A 19,750-nucleotide genomic window follows, 5' to 3' on the forward strand; every position below is an offset into this window, starting at 1 on the left:
ACATGCACTTTTTTTAACACTGATAGTCCTTCAAGTAACTAGGTTTAACCAGCACACGCTTAGAACGGCGCAGTGGTACCACCCTAGGTGACTCGGGTGTCACAGTTACCACCTCTGGTACCGGTGTGTCCATTCCTGGAACAGTTGGATCCTCGGGAACCTCTCCTTCCGAGTTCCGGCGGTCTCCCTCAGGCCCCACGATTGGCGATCCTCCTGCCCCTACGAGCCCTTTGTCCGAAATTAACGGTATTTCTGGGGTTTGCACTTCCATGAATTCCTTCTTCGGGTCGCTCCGCAGAATCTGGTCCACATGTCTCCTCACCACGAAATCTCCATTCAACCTCACCTGGTACGACAATGGACCTGTGTTCTTGACAATGAACCCTGGAATCCATTTAGGTCCATAACTGAAATTTCGCGTCATCACTGCATCTCCCTCCAGAAAACTTCTCTCTCTCCGTCGTCGATCATGATGTTCTTTTTGCCTCCACTGGGTCCTCTCGACCTTAGCTCGGATGTTTGGATGCACCAGATCCAATGTGGATCTTAATCTCCGTCCTTGCAACATCTCGGCAGGTGACAAACCCGTGGTAGACTGGGGTGTAATACGGTAGTTGAATAACACCCTTGACACTTTTGCTGCCATACTTCCTTCTCCGGCCTTTTTCATCATTGCTTTAAAGGTCTGGGCAGCCCTTTCAGCACAACCATTTGAAGCTGCATGGTATGGTGCTGATGTGACCTGTACGATGCCATTCTTTTCCAAAAACCCCTTGAACTCTTCACTCGTGAAACATGAAGCATTATCTGATACAATAGTCTCCGGTAGTCCGTGGTTACTGAAACTCTTTCTTAGGCATTCAATGGTAGTGAGAGAAGTGGGTGTTTTGACTGGATAGGCATCCATCCATTTAGAGTGGGCGTCCATGATTATCAAAAACATTGCCCCCATAAAAGGTCCGGCATAATCTATGTGAAGTCTCTGCCAAGGTCTACTCGGCCACTCCCATGGGTGTAGTGGTGCCCCCATAGGTAAGTTACGATGTTCTTGACAGGTGTTACACTCTTTCACAGCGACTTCAATGTCATGGTCCAACTTGGGCCACCAAAAATAACTTTGTGCTAAGGCCTTCATTCGGGTGATGCCCACATGACCTTGATGCAACTGCTGTAAAAGTGCACGTCTTCCTGGGGGCGGAGTTATCACTCGTGCCCCCCACAACACACATCCAGCTTGTACACTCAGCTCGGTTTTTCGCACCTCATAAGACCGAAACCCTGGATCAGTTTGCTGGATTGGCCAGCCTTGCTGGACCCACTGAAACACTCTAGCTAGCACCGGATCTTTTCGTGTCCAGACACTCAGTTCCTTTGCGGACACCAACGTGATGTCCTCCATCATCAAAACTCGATCCTCCGTTTCCTCTTCCTTGAGATGCCCCGGTAGTGGCAGACGGCTCAGCGCGTCCGCATTGCTATGGTGTGTCCCGGGCTTATAAACAATCTCATATTCATAAGCTCTCAAAGTTACAGCCCATCTCTGAATGCGGGGAGACACCATCTGCGGCACTGCTTTCATCTCGTTGAACAGTGACAACAAAGGCTTATGATCGGTGCAAATAGTAAACTTCCTGCCATAGAGGTATTTGTGGAACCGCTTAATTCCAAAAATTACAGCCAAACCCTCTTTGTCTAGCTGGGAATAGTTTGACTCCACTGGTGTTAAAGTTCGTGACATGAACCCAATGGGTCTCTCTTGTCCATCTGGCATCCGGTGTGCCAACACGGCCCCTAACCCATAAGGTGAGGCATCACATGACAAAATTAAGTCCTTGTGACTATCGTAATGCACCAAAACCTCTGAAGACTGCATTAGTTCCTTTGACTGCTCAAACGCTCTGGCCTGTTCCTCTTGCCACGACCACAAGGTCTCCTTCCTTAAGAGCTTATGTAAAGGAGCTAACAGCGTTGACAGATTTGGCAGGAACCTGTTATAGTAGTTGAGTAAGCCTAAGTAGGCTTTCAGCTCTGTAACATTTGTGGGTGCAGGTGCCTCTTGGATAGCTTTTACCTTGTTTGGCAGGGGGTGTAGGCCCGATGCATCCACCTTGTAACCCAGGAACTCTGCTTCCTTTTCCATGAAAGCACATTTACTCCGCTTCACCCTCAGACCTGCCTCTCGCAGTCATCTCAGCACCTCGTTCAGCATCTCTAAATGCTCTCGATTGTTCCTACCCGTCAGCAGGATGTCGTCTAAATACACAGCCACCTTCGGAATTCCTGCCACCAGTCCCTCCATTATTCTCTGGAAAATCGCGGGACTAGAGGAAACCCCAAAGGGTAAATGATTGACTTGGAACAAACCTTTGTGGGTGTTAAGGGTAACATATGACTTTGACCCTTCTTCCAGCACTACTTGTTGATATGCCTGACTGAGGTCCAGTTTACTAAACCTTTCACCTCCCGTCAGCTTTTCAAATACATCCTCCACCTTTGGTAATGGATACTGCTCCAGCTTCGAAACTTGGTTCACTGTTAACTTGTAGTCACCACATATACGTACAGTACCATCTGGCTTTAATACTGGAACAATGGGTGCCGCCCATTCCGAAAACTTTACTGGTTCAATTATACCTTGCTTAGTGAGTCGCTCCAACTCAAGCTCAACTTTCTTCTTCATTGCGTATGGTACGGGTCGGGGTTTGTAAAATCTTGGCGTTGCGGTTTCTTTAACATGTATCTTTGCTGGTGGGCCCCTCCAGGTACCCAGTTCCTCTTTGAACACTTCTTCGTTGTTCCCCAGCACATCTTGCAAGGTCAGCCCATGCTGTTCTACTTTATGGAGCTGTAGACAGCCCATTTCCAGCTCCTTGAGCCACGCCCGGCCTAACAGGTTTGGCCCGCTACCTGCTACCACCATGACTGGCAACTGTTTGACTTTGTCTTTATGTTTAACAGTTACGTTTGCCATCCCTAATTTGGGAACGGTTTCACCTGTATATGTTCTCAAAGTCACTGAACAGTCCTGCAGCTCCTGAGCTTTTCTTGGCCATAACTTCCCGTACTCAGCCTTTGACAAAACTGTCACACTACACCCCGTATCCACTTCAAACTGCACCATTTTACCATTTAAGTCCAACTGGGTTATAATGGGATCAACTCTTCCCAACCTTACCTCTTTCAGGTTAAACATAGTAAACACTTCCTCTGCTTCCCTAGTTGGTTTATCTGTACCTTCACGCATGTGGTGTGCATACTGCCGATTTATTTTTCGGTTTCCCTTTCTGTCCATTATACTGCTCTTGTCCTCCCCCTTTCTCGGTTGGTCCCTAGAGGGTATGGACCGGCACATCTTCTTCACATGGCCCTTTTTTCCGCAAGCATGGCATTTTTCATTTAAGAAACGACAGTTCCGTGACAGATGTTCACCGCCACACCTGTAACAAGCATACTGACCAGACTTCCCTTGTGATTTATGCTCCATGGCCACTTTATGCACTGGCAGTGGGTTAGCACTCCTGCTCCCCACCCCTTCAATGCTCCTCGGTTGTAAATCACGAATGTCTTTATTCGCTGTCTCAATGGCCTGTGCCAACTTCAAGGCCTTTGCAAACGACAACTCAGGCTCCGCTAACAATCTGCGTTGAATGTGGTCATCTGCAATGCCACATACAAGTCTATCTCGTAGCATTTCTGTCAGTCTGTCCCCATAATCACAGTGTTGCGCCAGTTCCCTAAGCACTGCAACATACTCCGTTACCGTTTCATTGGCCATTCTAGTCCTTGAATTTAACTTGAACCTTTGGACTATTGCACTCGGCTTCGGGTTATAATGGGACTGAAGTAAGCTCGTCAACTCCGTGAACGACTTATCCCCCGGTTTATCAGGACTCAATAAGTTCCTCATCAGACTGTACGTCTTGCTGCCCACCGAGCTCAGCAGTATGGCTCGCTTCCGGCCCGCATCCATTATCTGGTTTGCTTCAAAAAAATGTTCCAACACTTCACAATACTCCTCCCAGGTCTGTGTCTGACAGTCGTATGCCACCAACGACCCCAACATGGAACCAGACATAACTCCGGCAGGCCCCGTCTCTTCGTTGTCCGACATTAACTGCACCCCACCGGTTTCACTCGCAGCGGACTCGGAGGCATCCCATCCTCGTCGCCAATATGTGATATCCTGGTAAATAAGGGAGACCACACGGTTCTGGAGTTGTAAGGCCTTTCTTTATTCAGAGCCTTCAGGTGCGCACCCATGCTACATGTTCACAACTTCTGCAAGTCATACATACACCGGAAACAACAAGTTACCAGAGAATACAGAACCAACATTACATGTTGAATCCCCCACAGTGCCCCTACAGTACAATAACAACATTACCAGCCCGAATACTACAGCGTATTACTTTGAATTCACTTGAATGAAGGAGAGTACCCATTCAGAAATGAGACACTGACATTATGAATGGAGATCGTGGTACAGTGAGGAGAGGGAAATTTACCCTTTTCCTCACTGTAATGCGATCTCGGAGTTGGTATGCATAATTTGCAGGAGATGTGGGAGATGCAGGGGGGCTTGCCCCCTGCAAAAACATAAAAACATGTAAATCGAATGTGAAAAGGAAGATATCACTGCAATAATTCAGCAAGTCTTTGGTTACACTTTCACTGCTTTATGGAAATTCTGAATCATTGTGAATGTCAGCCGTTGTGGTTTCTGCTTTCAACATTTTGTATTATTGTTATTACCAAATTCAGCAAAGACATTCAATTTACTGATTAAAACTTGTTCTGTTATTCAGTAAAATGATAGTAAACCTATCTAACATACATATAGATCTACAGACAACATCAGACTTCAATAGCCTTGTATGTGTTGAGTCATTTGAAGAATATTAAGCTTATCATTTTTTTTTTGTTTGTTAACCAGGAAGGCTAGCTGGCCATGGGCACTGTCTGGTTAAAGTGTACAGTCACAGCTAATAGGTGGTGTATCACAGCACTTGATAGCTTAAGTGTCACAATACATTTCTGTACCTATGCAATTTTTTTAATGCGGGGTGTATTTTAATAAAAAGTTTTGTAAATTTTTTTATTAAAACACTCCCAAATAATTTTCCTTCTCCTCCAGTAGCATCAAAGGTAGGGCAGCCTGTAAATACATCCATACATAGATATAAATGGATATTCCCCTGAACATGCCCAGAAATCTTTCCATTAAAGTCTGTGGATGCACTCACATGCTAGCCGTCCAGTAAGATCACCAAAAGCTAAAGTAGAATTTAAACTTCCAGGACCTTACAGTGGTAAAATTGAATTTTAAAATGGATTTATTTCAAATATTCACTGATTTTACTTATCCAGATGCAAATAGAAATGCTTCACTGTCCTGGATGCACCACACCCTGTGGTACAAAAGGTAAGTTAATTTATTGTGACTATACACTTTAAATGACTTGCTTAGAGTCACACAGTAGTCAAATGTAGGCTGAGGCAATCAAACACTGGACTACAGGCTAACAGCTCATAGCTTTAATCCTCTAAGCTGTCTGCATACTAAGGACACTTAGTATAGTTGTCCAGCCCAGATGGCCAATCAGCCCAGACATCATTAGTAAATAAGTTTTCTTATTATTTATTTGCCATCAACAAGGAAGCCAACTGCTAATACCTTTGCCTCTTGGGGCTAGGACTTCAGCTCTGCGTTCTAATCATTATCTGTGTCTGCATGTTTTCCCTGTGTCTTTGTGGGCCTCTCTGGGTACTCATGCTTCCTCCAATCTCAAAAAAAATGTTTGGTGCACCACGTTGCCCATATGTATTGATATTTCACTTGTTCTTAAAGCACAGGGTCATGGCTAAAAAAGAAATAAGACCTGCCTGCCTACCTGGAAAACAAATGGTAGATAAATGGAATAAATAGAAAGGCAAATATGTCTTTCCTATGGTTGACATCTAGGGGTTAAGGGTCATATTATACATATTAATACTTTTTATTGTTACAAGTGTGTTTAGCTGCAATGTGCCCATTTGCTGAATTCCTCATTTCATGGCCTTACTTTGACTCTTTACTTCCTGCTTCTTTGCAAATAGTGTGTCAACTCAAAATAACACGGACGAAGTTGATAGCAACACTCTCCTAAAACCCAAGAAGACAAACTGTTTTACTCCAATGAGGAAATATAGTGAGAAGCTGAAAAAAGGCTTTTGACTAAACATTGATCTTTGCAGTTCTTATGTCCATGACTCTAAATGTTCAGAATTAATGTAGAGTTTTCAAATGGCATTGCTGGGGGGACAAGTGTGATGTGATTTTATTTTTTATTCCCACACTGCATTTTGTATCCTCATACTTGACCTTATATATTCTACAAATGGTTATTATTTTTAATAGAAATAATAGATTATACTACTTAAGCAGTAGAACACTAATTTGTGATTACTTAGGTTTAGTCCCGTTCAGCATTTATTTGTACATTTTAAAGTTAATACTTTTTATTTTTCATAATCCTCCTAAAGTAAAATGATTCCTTCTAGTGTTTCTTTTCTTTTTTTAATATCATTTATTTTTACTTAAAGAAATTAGAAGGGTTACTAAAAGTACATCAAATGAGTTATCATGGGTAGCTCCAATACTAAATACAAGAATGAAGTCCTGACACAGTCCTAGGACCCGGGTTCGATTCACACCTCAAGCGGTGGAGGAAATGATGCAATGAGAGAAGAACAATGATGCATTAAACATGTTAACTTTGATCAGGGGAGAAGGAGAGCCACCACTGCTGCTCTCAGTGAGACAGGTAGTTAAGGAGATTGGTATCAACAGACAGTAATGTGGGTGAGAATTATTTGTGGTGCATGTCAATGTGGAGGCAAAGAATTCTCATTACAAAATGCTACTGCTTACACAAACTTAAGTGTGCATTAGCAGAATGTCCAGAGGTGAATGACTTTCATCACATCGCTCTTTAAGTGGTCAGCTACAATATGATGACCAGCTTCTTGTCTCCTCCACTCACTCTAGATACAGAGAACCAATGACAGTGCAATTGCAAGGCACATTCAGTCTATAGGAATGTGACCCATAAGACAATGAGTTATGCCAGGTTGTGCCCAAACAGTGGTAGCTTAAAACCCTGAAATCAATGGTGGCCACCACAGTCAGCTCAGAACAGTATATTAACACAAGGATCATGAGAACAAAATTATCAAAAATTATATTTTATTTATTTATCCTTTTTTGACCAGGTTAGTCCATCTAGTTTAGTAGCCTACTTTTTAGGGGAGACCCAAGGTAGTATTTATACTACTAGGGGAAATTTGGCCAAGGCATCAGGGAACCCCCCCCCTACTCTTTTCAACAGCTGCCGTGGAATCTTTTACATCCACATGATATACCTCTAACTCAGACAGATGGGGCCTCTGTTTAATGTCTAATCCAGAGAATGACACACTCAGGAGTGCAGCACAGCGCTTACACTGCTCTGCTGTATATTAAATGGCATAATGATATAACTATGTTTCTTCAGCCATTATAGGTCGCCCAACACAGCTGTGACTGTCAAGCAAGGGTGATGACGTTACACAGCTCAACCTACCCTTTAATAAGTGTTATGCTCGACTTGCTACTAAGTAATAATATCAGAATTCTGAAAAGAAAATTTCTGCATGATGTTATAAGTGGGCACCTGTCAATTATGTAACATGCACAATGTACTTATCATCATGTAAAAAACATAGTTGTATAAGGCTCACAATTTTTTACAACCAGTTTTTCCTTAAATATTATATATTTTTTTCACTTAGGACCATCTAAGTTTTTAGTGAATTTGTATTGCTCTGGGTTTTTATCTCAACTGTTTTCTGTAGCTAATTTTATGAACATTTTTGCTATGTACACAGTAATCTGTTGGGTTTTTTTTCCCCTTTTCCCTGGGCCTTTCACAGTTGCTCCCCTTCCTCCACATATGAACCTATTCATTCCACTCTCAGAGCAAGAGCCGTTCACCTTCAAGGTAGATGGGATAACGGCAGCCCATTTGTTCCCTGGCCGGAGACCCTAATCATAGGTTCATAGGTGTGTACTAGGCTAATGGCCCTGGAGCCTTTACAAGCCACCCAACCTTAGTTTCCAGTGCCTCTGTCAAGTAGAGCCACTGGAGTGATCCCCGGGATGAATTTTTTATTTCCCATCCACTCATCAAGATTTCTCTTGAAGAGGGCCAGTGAGGTGCTCTATTTGACATGTATGGGAAGTCTATTCCATAGCGCTGACAGTCTCTGGGTTATGAACCTGTCCCTCCAGCACGTTCTGTTGATTGTGGTAATGAGGTTGAGGTCTCTGGGGCGTGTGGTGCGGAGGGATTGGAATTTCTTTAGATGTAGCATTTCTAACAAAGCTGGGTCAGGCATGGCTTTGTAAGTCAAGCAGAGATCGCCTCTAAGTAGGCGATATGAGACAGAGAATATCTGGAGTTTTTTTGAGTCTGCCCATACAGGAGAAGTGTTTAAGGCCCAGAATCCTCTTTGTGAGCTACTTTTGCGGCCTCTCCAGGTGTTGCAGGTGTCTAGTGATGTGCATGCCAAATGGGGCATTGTACTCGATGACTGGCCTAATGAGGGAAGAGTAGAGGGAGACATTGACCTCTTTCTTCCTGGATGCAAAACCCTTAGTAATGAGATGTGCCACATAGAAGGACTTTCTAACCACAGTGGCTGTGTTGTGGTCAAAAGACAGGTTGCTGTCAACCTGTGTTCCCAGATCTCATATAGCGCCTTCTGAGTTCAGTGGACTACCATCGATGTGGTAGCTCATGGTAACTGGGGTATTCCCAAAGGGGATGATGACACATTTTTTGGCATTGAGCTTAAGGCCATGGTTCTGACACCAGTCGCTGGTCTCAGTAAGGCCTTTCTGTAGGATGTCAACATCACTTGGGGAGTTAATAATGGCTCCCAACTTGCAATCGTCTGCGAACTTTGTCAGCCAAAGTCCCTTCATGTTGGACTGGACTTCTGAGAAGTAGATACCAAACAGGAGTGGAGCCAGGACCGATCACTGTGGGACTCCACTCATGACTGGTTGGCAGTCTGACTTGGAGTCAGCTACTTTCACACTGTGTGTTCTATCTGTGAGCCAGTTTGCAACCCACCTAGTGATATATGGGTTGATGCCTAGCTTAGTGAGTTTTTCTATGATTCTTGATTGGGGAGTGGTATCAAAGGCCTTGGCCAAATCAAGGTAGGCTGTATGAACCACATTGCCTTCATCCACAGCTCTGGTGACTGACTCAAAGAAGTCGACTATGTTGAGCAAGCATAAGCATGATCTACCCTTCACAAAACCAAACTATGTGAGATCCAGAGTTTGGATATTCCCTCTATCCTTGTTTATTAGGTCCACGATGATGAGTTCCATAGCTTTGCAAATCAGACTTATCAGGCTAATGGGGTGATAGCTCTCAGGGTCTGTAGCCACTCCATCTTTGTGGAGAGGGATGACTATAGCAGTGCACCATTCAGTAGGGACAAAGTCTGAGATGAGGCTGTGATTGAACTGGATGCATAGGTGAGGTGCCAGTTCACTCTGTAGTTCATGTAGAATACAGCCAGGGATATTATCAGGTCCAACAGGAGCTGTATTGTTGGTCTTGGATAGTGCTGTTTTAACCTGTGCAGCAGTAATACTGGGTGTCTGGCAATCTACTGGTATTGTGATTGGTCCTTGAGGGGGAGAGGGGTAAAGATGGCACTGAATCTGTTGGCCAGTATATTGGCAATATCTGTTGGCTCGGTATAGGAGATACCATTGTGCAGTAGCTCAGAGTAAACCTGGGTATTGCTGTGGAAGTTCTTTACATAACTATAGAAGGCTTTGTGGTTGTCTTTACTATCTGCTGCAATTCCATTTTCATAGCTAGCTTTAGAGGATTTGATGAGGGATCTCAACTTTTTGTTGAGGCTGATAAGGGAGTTTTTCCAGTCTTGGGACTTCACCTTATTCTGCATCAGTTTCCTCCTTCTGTTGTAGAGTTTGTTTATGGCAGGTGACCACCAGATTGGCTTCCTTTTTTTGGAGGAGAGTGTCTTGGTTCTATTGGGTATGGAGAGATCCATGCATTTGTGTACGTGTTTGTACAGTGCATTGGTGTATTATTTGTAAGTCATGCAACTATTCTCCATTTGCATGGGTGCCATGAAGTTAGCCACCTCTGTTCTTAGGATCCAAAAGTTAGCTTTGGAGAAGTTTTTCATGGTGGTTACCTTTGCAGGGGGTGGGAGGGATGTGGATTTCCAAGGTGATTAGTTTGTGGTCAGTTCTAACCAGGGAGGAGTTGACTACTGGTATAGAGCAAAGGTCGCCCAAGTTAGTAATGACCAAGTCAAGGATGTTGCTACCTCTAGTGGGGTAAGAATGAGCTGGTCCAGGACATTGGAATTAATGAATTCCAGGAAATGTTGGTCAAGTGTATTGGTGCATGAGTAGTTTTCCCAGTTAATGGAGGGGTAGTTGAAGTTGCCCAGTATGAGTGTGTTAGGTTGGACCCTAATATTCTCCAGGGTGCTTAGGAACGTGGAGTGAGTGTCTAGGGACATGGTTGGGGACCTATAACAGGCTATGACCTGAATTGCTGTCTTACCCAATGTTAGCTGCACCTGAAGTATCTCTGATCTGTTATGTTGGGTTACCAGTCTGGAGGTGTGCACATCCTTTATGAATATGGAAACAACACCACCTTTGGAGCTTCAGTCCAAGTTCTGGGGCTGAAAGGTGTGGAATGAGTTATAGCCTGCTAGTGCAGGGGTGCTTTCTGCTGCCTTGAACCAGGTCTCTGGTACAGTACAAATGTTGATGTTCTCCATTTTAAGGAGTGTTTTGAGTTAGTGCATTTTGAGATTTAGACTTCTAGCATTAAGCAGCATGACCCACAGATTGCATTTGTTTGTAGCTGTTACAGTGGTAATTTGGTCTTTGGAACACAGCCTAAAAAGGGCACTATAGGGGTGGCAAAAGCCTTGGCCAGTATCTGGATGTCCAGGGGTGACAGATGCTGGCCATCTCTGGCAAAGCATTGAGGTCTGTCAATCATGTCATTCCACACAGACAGATATTGGATCCACTTAGAATGACACCAGAAACTTAGCCAGTTGTTGAAATCAATCATTTTCTGCTTGTACTGTGGTATCATTCTGGGTGATGGTAGGATGCTTCTCAGGGCTAGGGCCATACCTACCTGGGCTACATAATCCGAGAGCTCCTCCATGCCTCTTTTCATTTGTCCAGGGAGGTACATCTCAAGTCATTCACACCCGCATGTACAATGACAGAGTCATATTTGTACCTGTTGTTGAGAGACCTGAGTGCATGCGTTATATGGTGGATCCTGGCACCTGACAGGCAGCTGACTGTTACTTTCTCCTTATTCAACCTAGTGAGTGGGACATCAGTGTGCCTCACTATTGAGTCACCTATGACTAGTGTGCTGGGCATGCTGTTTTGCCTTAGGGGCTTTGGTTGAGTGGCACACTGTTTAGGAGAGTTATATGTCTCGTGATTAGTGTTGTGTTGTGGTGGTCGAGTGCGCTTCTGCCTTGGAGGTCTCTGCTGTTTGAGTAGATTTTTACTGAGAGCCTCCGTGAAGGTGGGTGTGTGATTTGTGTTTTTATGTAAAGGCAGTGCTGGTGTGTGTTCTGGAGGGCTATGTGTTCCATATGGTGTGGTGCATATGTTGACCTTCTCCTCTTGACCAGCTTTTCCAATCTTTGCTGGAGTGTGCGTGGCTTCCAATTTGGATATATAAGTGCATCTCTCACAAGTCTGAGTGTTGGGAGGTAAGAGGAGAAGGTTGGCGGTGTACATGAGGCAGTTGCTACATTGCCTCAGGACTCCCAAGTTCTCCAGGTTAATAGGAGAAAGCACAGGGAACTGACCTTTAGACATGCCTGGAGAGGTGGGCATTAATAATAAGTACTGGAGCTGTTTCCTTGTAGAATGTTTAGTGCTGGTAGCACTTTTCTGTGCTACAATAATTGCTACAAGAAGTCTGGTATGGTAATAAGCTAGTAAAAGTGCAGGAGAGGAGAGAACTAGCAGATCTAAGGGAAAATTTGAAGAGCAGACTTTGGCACCTCTCAGAAGCTTACAAACAGTCCAGGATGCAGCAAATCTGTATCTGGACAAGACTATTTACAGGAAAGGCAGAAAACAAGTGCAACATGGGCTTTTAAACCAGAAAGTTGAAAGAGATGGAAAAACTACCCAATCTGCCAATAAACTACAAATTATGGGCCAGAAACCACTCCTCTTGTGGTAGATAGGCTATCTAGTGCTTACCACTCCCACTGATAAGCTAGAAGGCTTCCCTCCAACACATAAAGGCTTGGGGGGCTCAGAAGCTTACATACAGTCCTGGATACAGCAAATCTGTATCTGGACTAGACTAGTTACAGGAAAGGCGGGAATAGTGCAAACGTGGGCTTTTAGACCAGAAAGTTGAAGGAGATGGAAAAAACTGCCCAAACGGCCAATAAACTACAATTTCTGGGCCAGAAACCACTCCTATTGTGGTAGAGAGGCTACCTAGTGCTTACCACTCCCACTGACAAGCTAGAAGGCTTCCCTCTGACACAGAGCGGCTTGGGGGGCTCAGAAGTTTACAAACAGTCTTGAATACAGTAAATCTGTATCTGGACTAGATTAGTTATAGGAAAGGTGGGAAACTAGCGCAAATGTGGGCTTTTAAACCAGAAACTTGAAGGAGATGTAAAAAATGCTCAAATTGTTAATAAATTACAATTTCTGGGCCAGAAACCTCTCCTCTTGTGGTAGATAGGCTACCTAGTGCTTACTACTCCCACTGATAAGCTAGAAGGCTTCCCTCAACACAGAAAGGCTTGAGGGGCTCAGAAGCTTACATATAGTCCTGGATACAGCAAATCTGTATCTGGACTAGACTAGTTACAGGAAAGGCAGGAAGCACACAAACGTGGGCTTTTAGACCAGAAAGTTGAAGGAGATGGAAAAAACTGCCTAAACGACCAATAAACTACAATTTCTGGGCCAGAAACCACTTCTTTTGTGGTAGATAGGCTACCTAGTGCTATCACTCCCATTGACAAGCTAGAAGGCTTCCGTCCGACACAGAGAGGCTTGGGGCTCAGAAGCTTATAAACAGTCTTGGATACAGCAAATCATCTTATTCAAGCCATGGAAAGGTGAGATTCTGGCTATAGGGAGCATGCTGGTCTGCAACAGCCAGTATGCTCCCCTCACCCTGGCATTCCTAACCTCCATATCAACTCCCTTGAGCTCCACTATCTCCTACCAACCATGGGAGGTATGCAAGCTCCACATGTATGTCTTTCCTGGCATAGTGTTCTGTGTACCTCTGGCTGCATGTATTCAGCAGAACCATTGTCAGACCATTCTCCTTGGGTGCAGCATCTGGTGCTCCCTCTACGTATCACACATCTGATGAGCCAGAGTCCCTCCCCTTCACACACACACACACACACACACACACACACACACACACACACACACACACACACACACACACACACACACACACACACACACAATGGTGTACCAGCAATGTCTGATCATGTCCATCCTTCCCACACAGTTCACAGATCAAGCTAGGCCAAATGAGGGTTCTAGAAGTAACAATAATACAAGTAAGATAACATAGTAGTGAACTCAGGCTGTGTGCCATACCAGAGTTCAAAATAGCAGTAAAACGTTTGATTAAATGCACTCACTAAAACTCTAAGCAACACCTTCATTCAATCAATGCAGCATTAGTGATTGTCACACAACATCAAGAGCAAGTCTACTTAAAAGAAAATCCACTTTGGACTTGAGGCATAACAGATAAAATGCCTATTCTACTCTGCTGAAAGGAGGAAATATCAAAATAAGTACAACAAATAACAATGCTTAGTCACTATTAGGGACAACTATCACCAGCACAAATACAGACAACACAGGCACACATCCTCATCATAACAATTCAAATAGTGAAACACATTGCTTACTACAAATGCATAACAACTGACACAGGAAAACACACTGTGTGAATTCATAGATTCACAGATTTACCAAAGCCACTGAATCTGATGACCATTTGCATCTTAGCAGTACCCTCCTTCAGGCAGCACTGTCTTTCTCCAAAAGGACTTTGCTGTTCAATCCTGCAGTCAGTTTGTGGATAGCCATCCAGTCATCTAGTTTACATGAAAAGGATGATAGTAATTCACACTAATTAATACACAGGAGAAGCTCATTCCAAATGTTTGTGAAGTGCTGGTTATTAACCTGTCCCTTCATCATGTTGTAGCTGCTGGTTTTAGTATTGGTAAAAATACTGGAATTGTTGGCAAAAAGGAAGTGCAGGACAATAGAGTTTCTAATGGTATAGTAAGCAAGACAGAGATCTCATCTCCAAAGTCTATAAGACACTGAATAAAGGGATAGAGCTTCCAACCTCTCTTAGTAGCTCATGGACTTTAGGTCAGTGATCTTTTTGGTTAGGAACCTTTGTGAATTTTTTAAATGTGTGATATGTTTAGTGAGATACATCCCAAAGGGGGCATTCTACTCAACAACTGGCCTGATCAATGCTGACTATAAGGGAATGATTAGCTCTTTAGACTTTTTTATATTTCTAAGGCAATTAGTTTGGCTTAAGAAAAAGATTTCCTGATAATCGACCATCATTGTCAAAAGAGAGGGAGCTATCAACCCAGGTACCCAGGGCTATAAATACATTTTCATTTTGTAGAGGTATGTTGTCTAGACAGTGTGATAAGAGGAGAGGCTGCATATCAAAAGTTTTTAGCACTTAGTTTGAACCCATTATTAGTACACCAAGAGTTTACTAGGGGGAGGTCATTCTGGAAGGTTTAGGTGTCAGAGAGTGACTTCACAGCAACTACCAGTTTACAATCATCTGCAACCTTTGTTAGCCAGAGGTCTTGGCTTTCTGCTTGGCGTTCTGAAAAGTTAATAGCAAAAAGTAGAGGTCCCAGCCCCCACATCTGAGGGTCATTTTCATACTTTCTGATAAGGCTCCTGCAACTCATATTGTGGGGGTTCTGTCTTTCAGCCAGTTTGATATCCAGATTACCACATATGGATTGATTTCTAAAGCATTTAGCTTTTGTATGATGCCAGCATAAAGAATGCTGTCACAGGCTTTAGACAAGTCAAGATCTGGTGCATGCACTGCATGGTCACCATCTTTAGCCTTCATAACCCTTTCAAAGAAATTTACCAGAGCAGTGTTGGGGGTCAAGTCTAAAAGGATTCTTGATATCACAGTTTTTGAGGTCAGTTATAAAACAATACAGGATTTCTTATAGTGTTGCTACTCATAAATGAATAACCAGCCTTGCTTGCATATCAATAAAAATCAAATAATTAAAGTTTCTGTTGTAAAACTACTTAACATAGGCTGCTACACAGGAATGTCTCACTAGCATTTGTGGTCAGCTGCAGACACAGTCCACCATGGTGCTGCATCACTTTGTGGTATAGCACTGTGGTAGGTGTTTCTGAATCAGAAATAGTTGCAATGAGATATATATATATATATATATATATATATATTTGGGACTGTGCTTATTTTAATACTGAAACACCTATCCAAAATGGTTTTTATTTATTTATTAACCAGGTTAAGTCCACTAGACAGAAGTGTCCTTTTTCAAGGATGGCCTGGGAGGAATATCAGGGTAAGTGACTTTCTCAGTCACACAGTAGGCAGATGTGGAATTAAGAAATCAAACCCTGGACTACAGTGTTAACAACAACTAGCCTAACTCTTTTGTACTAACTGCTATTCCAACAAACTTGTCAAACAGAATGCAGAAGTTGTGTATTCAGTCTGTCTTTTTGCATGATTTTATTTAAATTTTAACTCAATAAAACATCTGAGTCATAGCTATACTATATTCCAAAACATTTTATGTCCATTGGGTCTAACGTCATGTCCCATTTACTCATGTAAGCCAAGGCAGCCATACGGGTTCCCCTATGAAACCTGAACATACAAAACACTGAAGAACCAAAATACAAAACTCAAATGTCCAAAACACCAAAAGTATGAAATCTCCAACAGTAATCATTTTTGCAGGGGAAGGCAAAACACTTGCACTCCCCATATCAGGGGCAAGCCCACTCCACACATCTCTAAACTTATATGTACCAAGTTGCACAAACATGAAGAAGGGAGAAATTTCCCAAAGCAAAGGAATCACTGCTAGTGCACATTTACAAGTTGGACCACCAATGATCTCCTATAAGAAACACAGACTGATGTTTTGTTCCTCTGAGACTTTTGACCTGAGCCCTTGATGCTCTGGGAATTTGATCCTGGCTACCTGTAGATGTACCAGCCATGGGTGATAAAGGAAATATTGTAGTATTATTTATGCGAAGTTTGCAATCAGAAAAATAACTACAAATTATTAAAAAAAACTACTACACGAAGACTACTTGCAGTAAAGAATTCTAAACACCGGCATAATATCATGCACACTCCAAAGCATGTGGAGTGAAGTGACAAATTTTGGACACTCAAAAACATATGGTCATGAGAGACTGTTGGTATTTGTTTCTTACAAGTTTCTCATATTTTTGTGATTTTTTTTTCAGGTTACGAGGGTCAGCTGACAGGCTTTCTTATATCAGAATAGCGTAATAAAAGGCATGTTTTCTAAATTACCTTTTCTGGCTTCATCAAAGCTCCTAGGCCAGTTTGGTAGAGGACAGAGACAAGGTAGAAGGCACGATGAAATCCTAAACATCCTGCTTGAAGCAGCTGGGGAAGCAGGACCCTTATATGCGACAAGCTTTCAGAATGCTTCAGTTGCCTCTCAAATCTTTTATATAAAGTCTTGCCCAGAAATTCAAGCATCTTATCATCTAATTCAGACAAACAGAAAGCAATCAGTAATGCAAAAAATGTGGTCTAGAATATCACAAAAACAAATGCTGGCAAATACACATTTCAGTTATAGCAATCTTATTCTACTCTATAGGTTACTCACATAAAACAGTATCCTTCCTCTTAGAAACAGCATGAGGTTAAATGTTGCACTGGAAATTAAATCAAAATAATGAAACTGTTTGGCAGGATTGAAAACTATGCAAGGAGGGTGATCTGCATCTATACGCTTTCCAGCAGGACAACAAATATTTGAGAGGCAAACTGCAATTTTGACATTGAGTGCAGTGTGTACGTAAATAATTCTGATGTCAAAAAGGATTTTGCTTAAACAGTTATGTGTTTCTTTTCCTTCAACTTAATGCTTCCTCATCATTATACCCACTGTTTAATCCCCCCTCTTACCATCCTGTGCTGCCTTTTTACAGCTGAAGAATATTGTCTAAATGAACCACCTAAATGACCACTGTCAGACCTGCTAATATATAGCTTCCTGCTGCAAAGTGTGTTAACAAGCACACTAACATACATCTGAAGGAGTATGGATTGCTGTGCTTTACTGAGTAATGTGAGGCATTTGCATCTTACTGGATAATGTAATGCTGGCACTGCTCGGTACATCACAGGTTAGCACAGAAGGTTGTTTGGAGGTCCATGCCACCTTACTGCTACATCCATAATTAATCCTATCAAACTGTGTTTCACTGCCTTACCTACCTGTGCATGCCCAGTGCGGCTGTACAGGGAATTCTTACGAATATTGGCATGAGCTGACTATTCCCATTTGGCTCATACAGTGTTATGACAGTTACTGCTTATCCTTGCTAGCACAATAATTGACTGTTAATGATGCTTACTGTATAGTCAGTCAGAAGTTCATGATGTCACATTCATTGCTAATCAATTTCCAAAGACATGCATCTGGAGCATTTCTCCCCGGGCCTCCGCTGAAAACAGGCTCTGTGGAACCTAGTCGGACTTTCCCGGTCAACAAATGATAAATAAATAAATAAAATAAATAAATTAACATAAGTTAGGTTAAGAATTTTATTGATAAGTGAATCTGCCCCTTAACTGACATTGGGAATTAATCTCTGAACATGTATGTACATATTCAAGTGAGTTTAATTGTTAACACTTTATATACTGAGCTTGGCTTAATTCAGAAAGTTGATATTTTTCAACATTATACAAAATGTTCAGCAGAGATATTAGATGCATTTTATAAACATAGGCCTGTCCCTAAATACTACCCATACTATAATAATGACATCTAGCAGTCAACTAAAATAAAACTGTATGTACTAAATCTTAACAGGAAAAGAAGGCAAGACTTAACAAGGAAACATAAAAAGATAAGATGTAAAACTATCACAAACAGTTGAAAAATCAATCTCAGCAATCTACATGAAAAATTCTAATAAAATTTGTGCAAATATGAATAACATGGTACCTAAAGCAAAAAGGGGGAAATATAAAATGCAAGATCAGGTGCTCAAGCATTCTTTTTCTCTCTTACCACAGTTGTTCCTGCCTGATTTTGTACGAAAAGCACAATCACACATGTAAGCTAATTATGCTCTGTCAGACATTTAAATGGATTTTATTTGATCTTGTTATCTAATAAAAACATTTATAAATATATGTACGAAACATTGTCGAAGGCCATACTTACCACCTGAAAAAACATTTGTCAGATTTTCTTGAGTGGCAGTTATCATCTACCATAGAACTAATTCTAACCATGCCTACAAACCCTGGCTATTCCACAGCCAACATTTTAAAAATAATCCTCCCAGGAGCTGACAGCATCAACCAGCATGTAGCCAAAGCTATACCTAAAAATGAACCTATGAAACCTAATAATTCTACTCACATCTAAACCACTGTATTCAGATATCTGCCCCTACCCAATACTAGTAACAGTATAGCAGCACGTTCAAAAATAAACATTTATGATGGACTTCTGACATGAACAAACTATTATATAATAACAGGGAAAATGCTTGTTTTGTATAATAAATTTCCTTCTTCCCATCACAAAAGGAATATAAAACTGTCAGTAAGGATCTCGATCACACATTTAGAAAGTGTAAAGCATGCTATGAACAAGGAGTTGACAACTCTTCAAAGGACAATCACAAAGCCAACTTTATCAGAAAACTCAGAAGTAACACCCAGTGCTGCACAAGCTTCTGTTGTATGGTTACACGTACTCTGATCCAGAAACAACTGTCACTATCACATTCCACAAATGGATAACACAGACACTGTCTCATCTCTAGTCTTAGTGTTGCCCTTATGTTGCCCACTGGGTAGCAAACTGTCTTACTGACAGAACTTGTCTTGTTATGGTGAGGAATACCTATCTCCTGTAGCTGCAAAGGTGTCACTGCTGATGTTCTCCAGGACTCAGTCTTTGATAGCCTCATATTTGGTATTTACAACTCAGAAGAGAAACTGGACATCCAAGGCCTCTGTCTAACACAGTTTGCAGATGACTGCAAATTATGTGCATTTGTCAGTTTCCTTCAATTTCCTCTTGACATCCATATTCACCAGTAGGGCCTGGATCAGGTCAGGGCCATGGGTTCACCTTAAAACCTAAGAAGTACAGCATTGTTGCCTTTGGTAAAGCTCTTGCCTTTTCTTCTTATCATATTCCTAGGACACCCTCAAAGAAACCTCTTAAAGACCTGACCACTTACATACACAGTAAGCTGTATCATGGCCATCATGTCTCAGCTATAGTTAGGAAGTCCTACCTCACACAGCTTTTATGTCATGGCATGTCATCT

General features: G+C 42.2%; 1 protein-coding gene across 1 annotated transcript in view; it reads right to left on the reverse strand.

Annotated features, from left to right (window-relative positions):
* LOC122803164 (protein sel-1 homolog 3-like) overlaps positions 1–19,750 on the reverse strand; it is a 920,824-nt gene that overhangs the window by 364,783 nt on the left and 536,291 nt on the right. Inside the window, exon 10 of the mRNA XM_044072781.1 lies at positions 16,731–16,930. Coding sequence (XP_043928716.1) covers positions 16,731–16,930 — 200 coding nt within the window. The remainder of the gene's footprint in view (positions 1–16,730; positions 16,931–19,750) is intronic.

This window comes from Protopterus annectens, chromosome 5.part1 (genome assembly GCF_019279795.1).
Source record: "Protopterus annectens isolate FY-2018-M chromosome 5.part1, PAN1.0, whole genome shotgun sequence".
Classification (NCBI taxonomy): Eukaryota; Metazoa; Chordata; order Ceratodontiformes; family Protopteridae; genus Protopterus; species Protopterus annectens.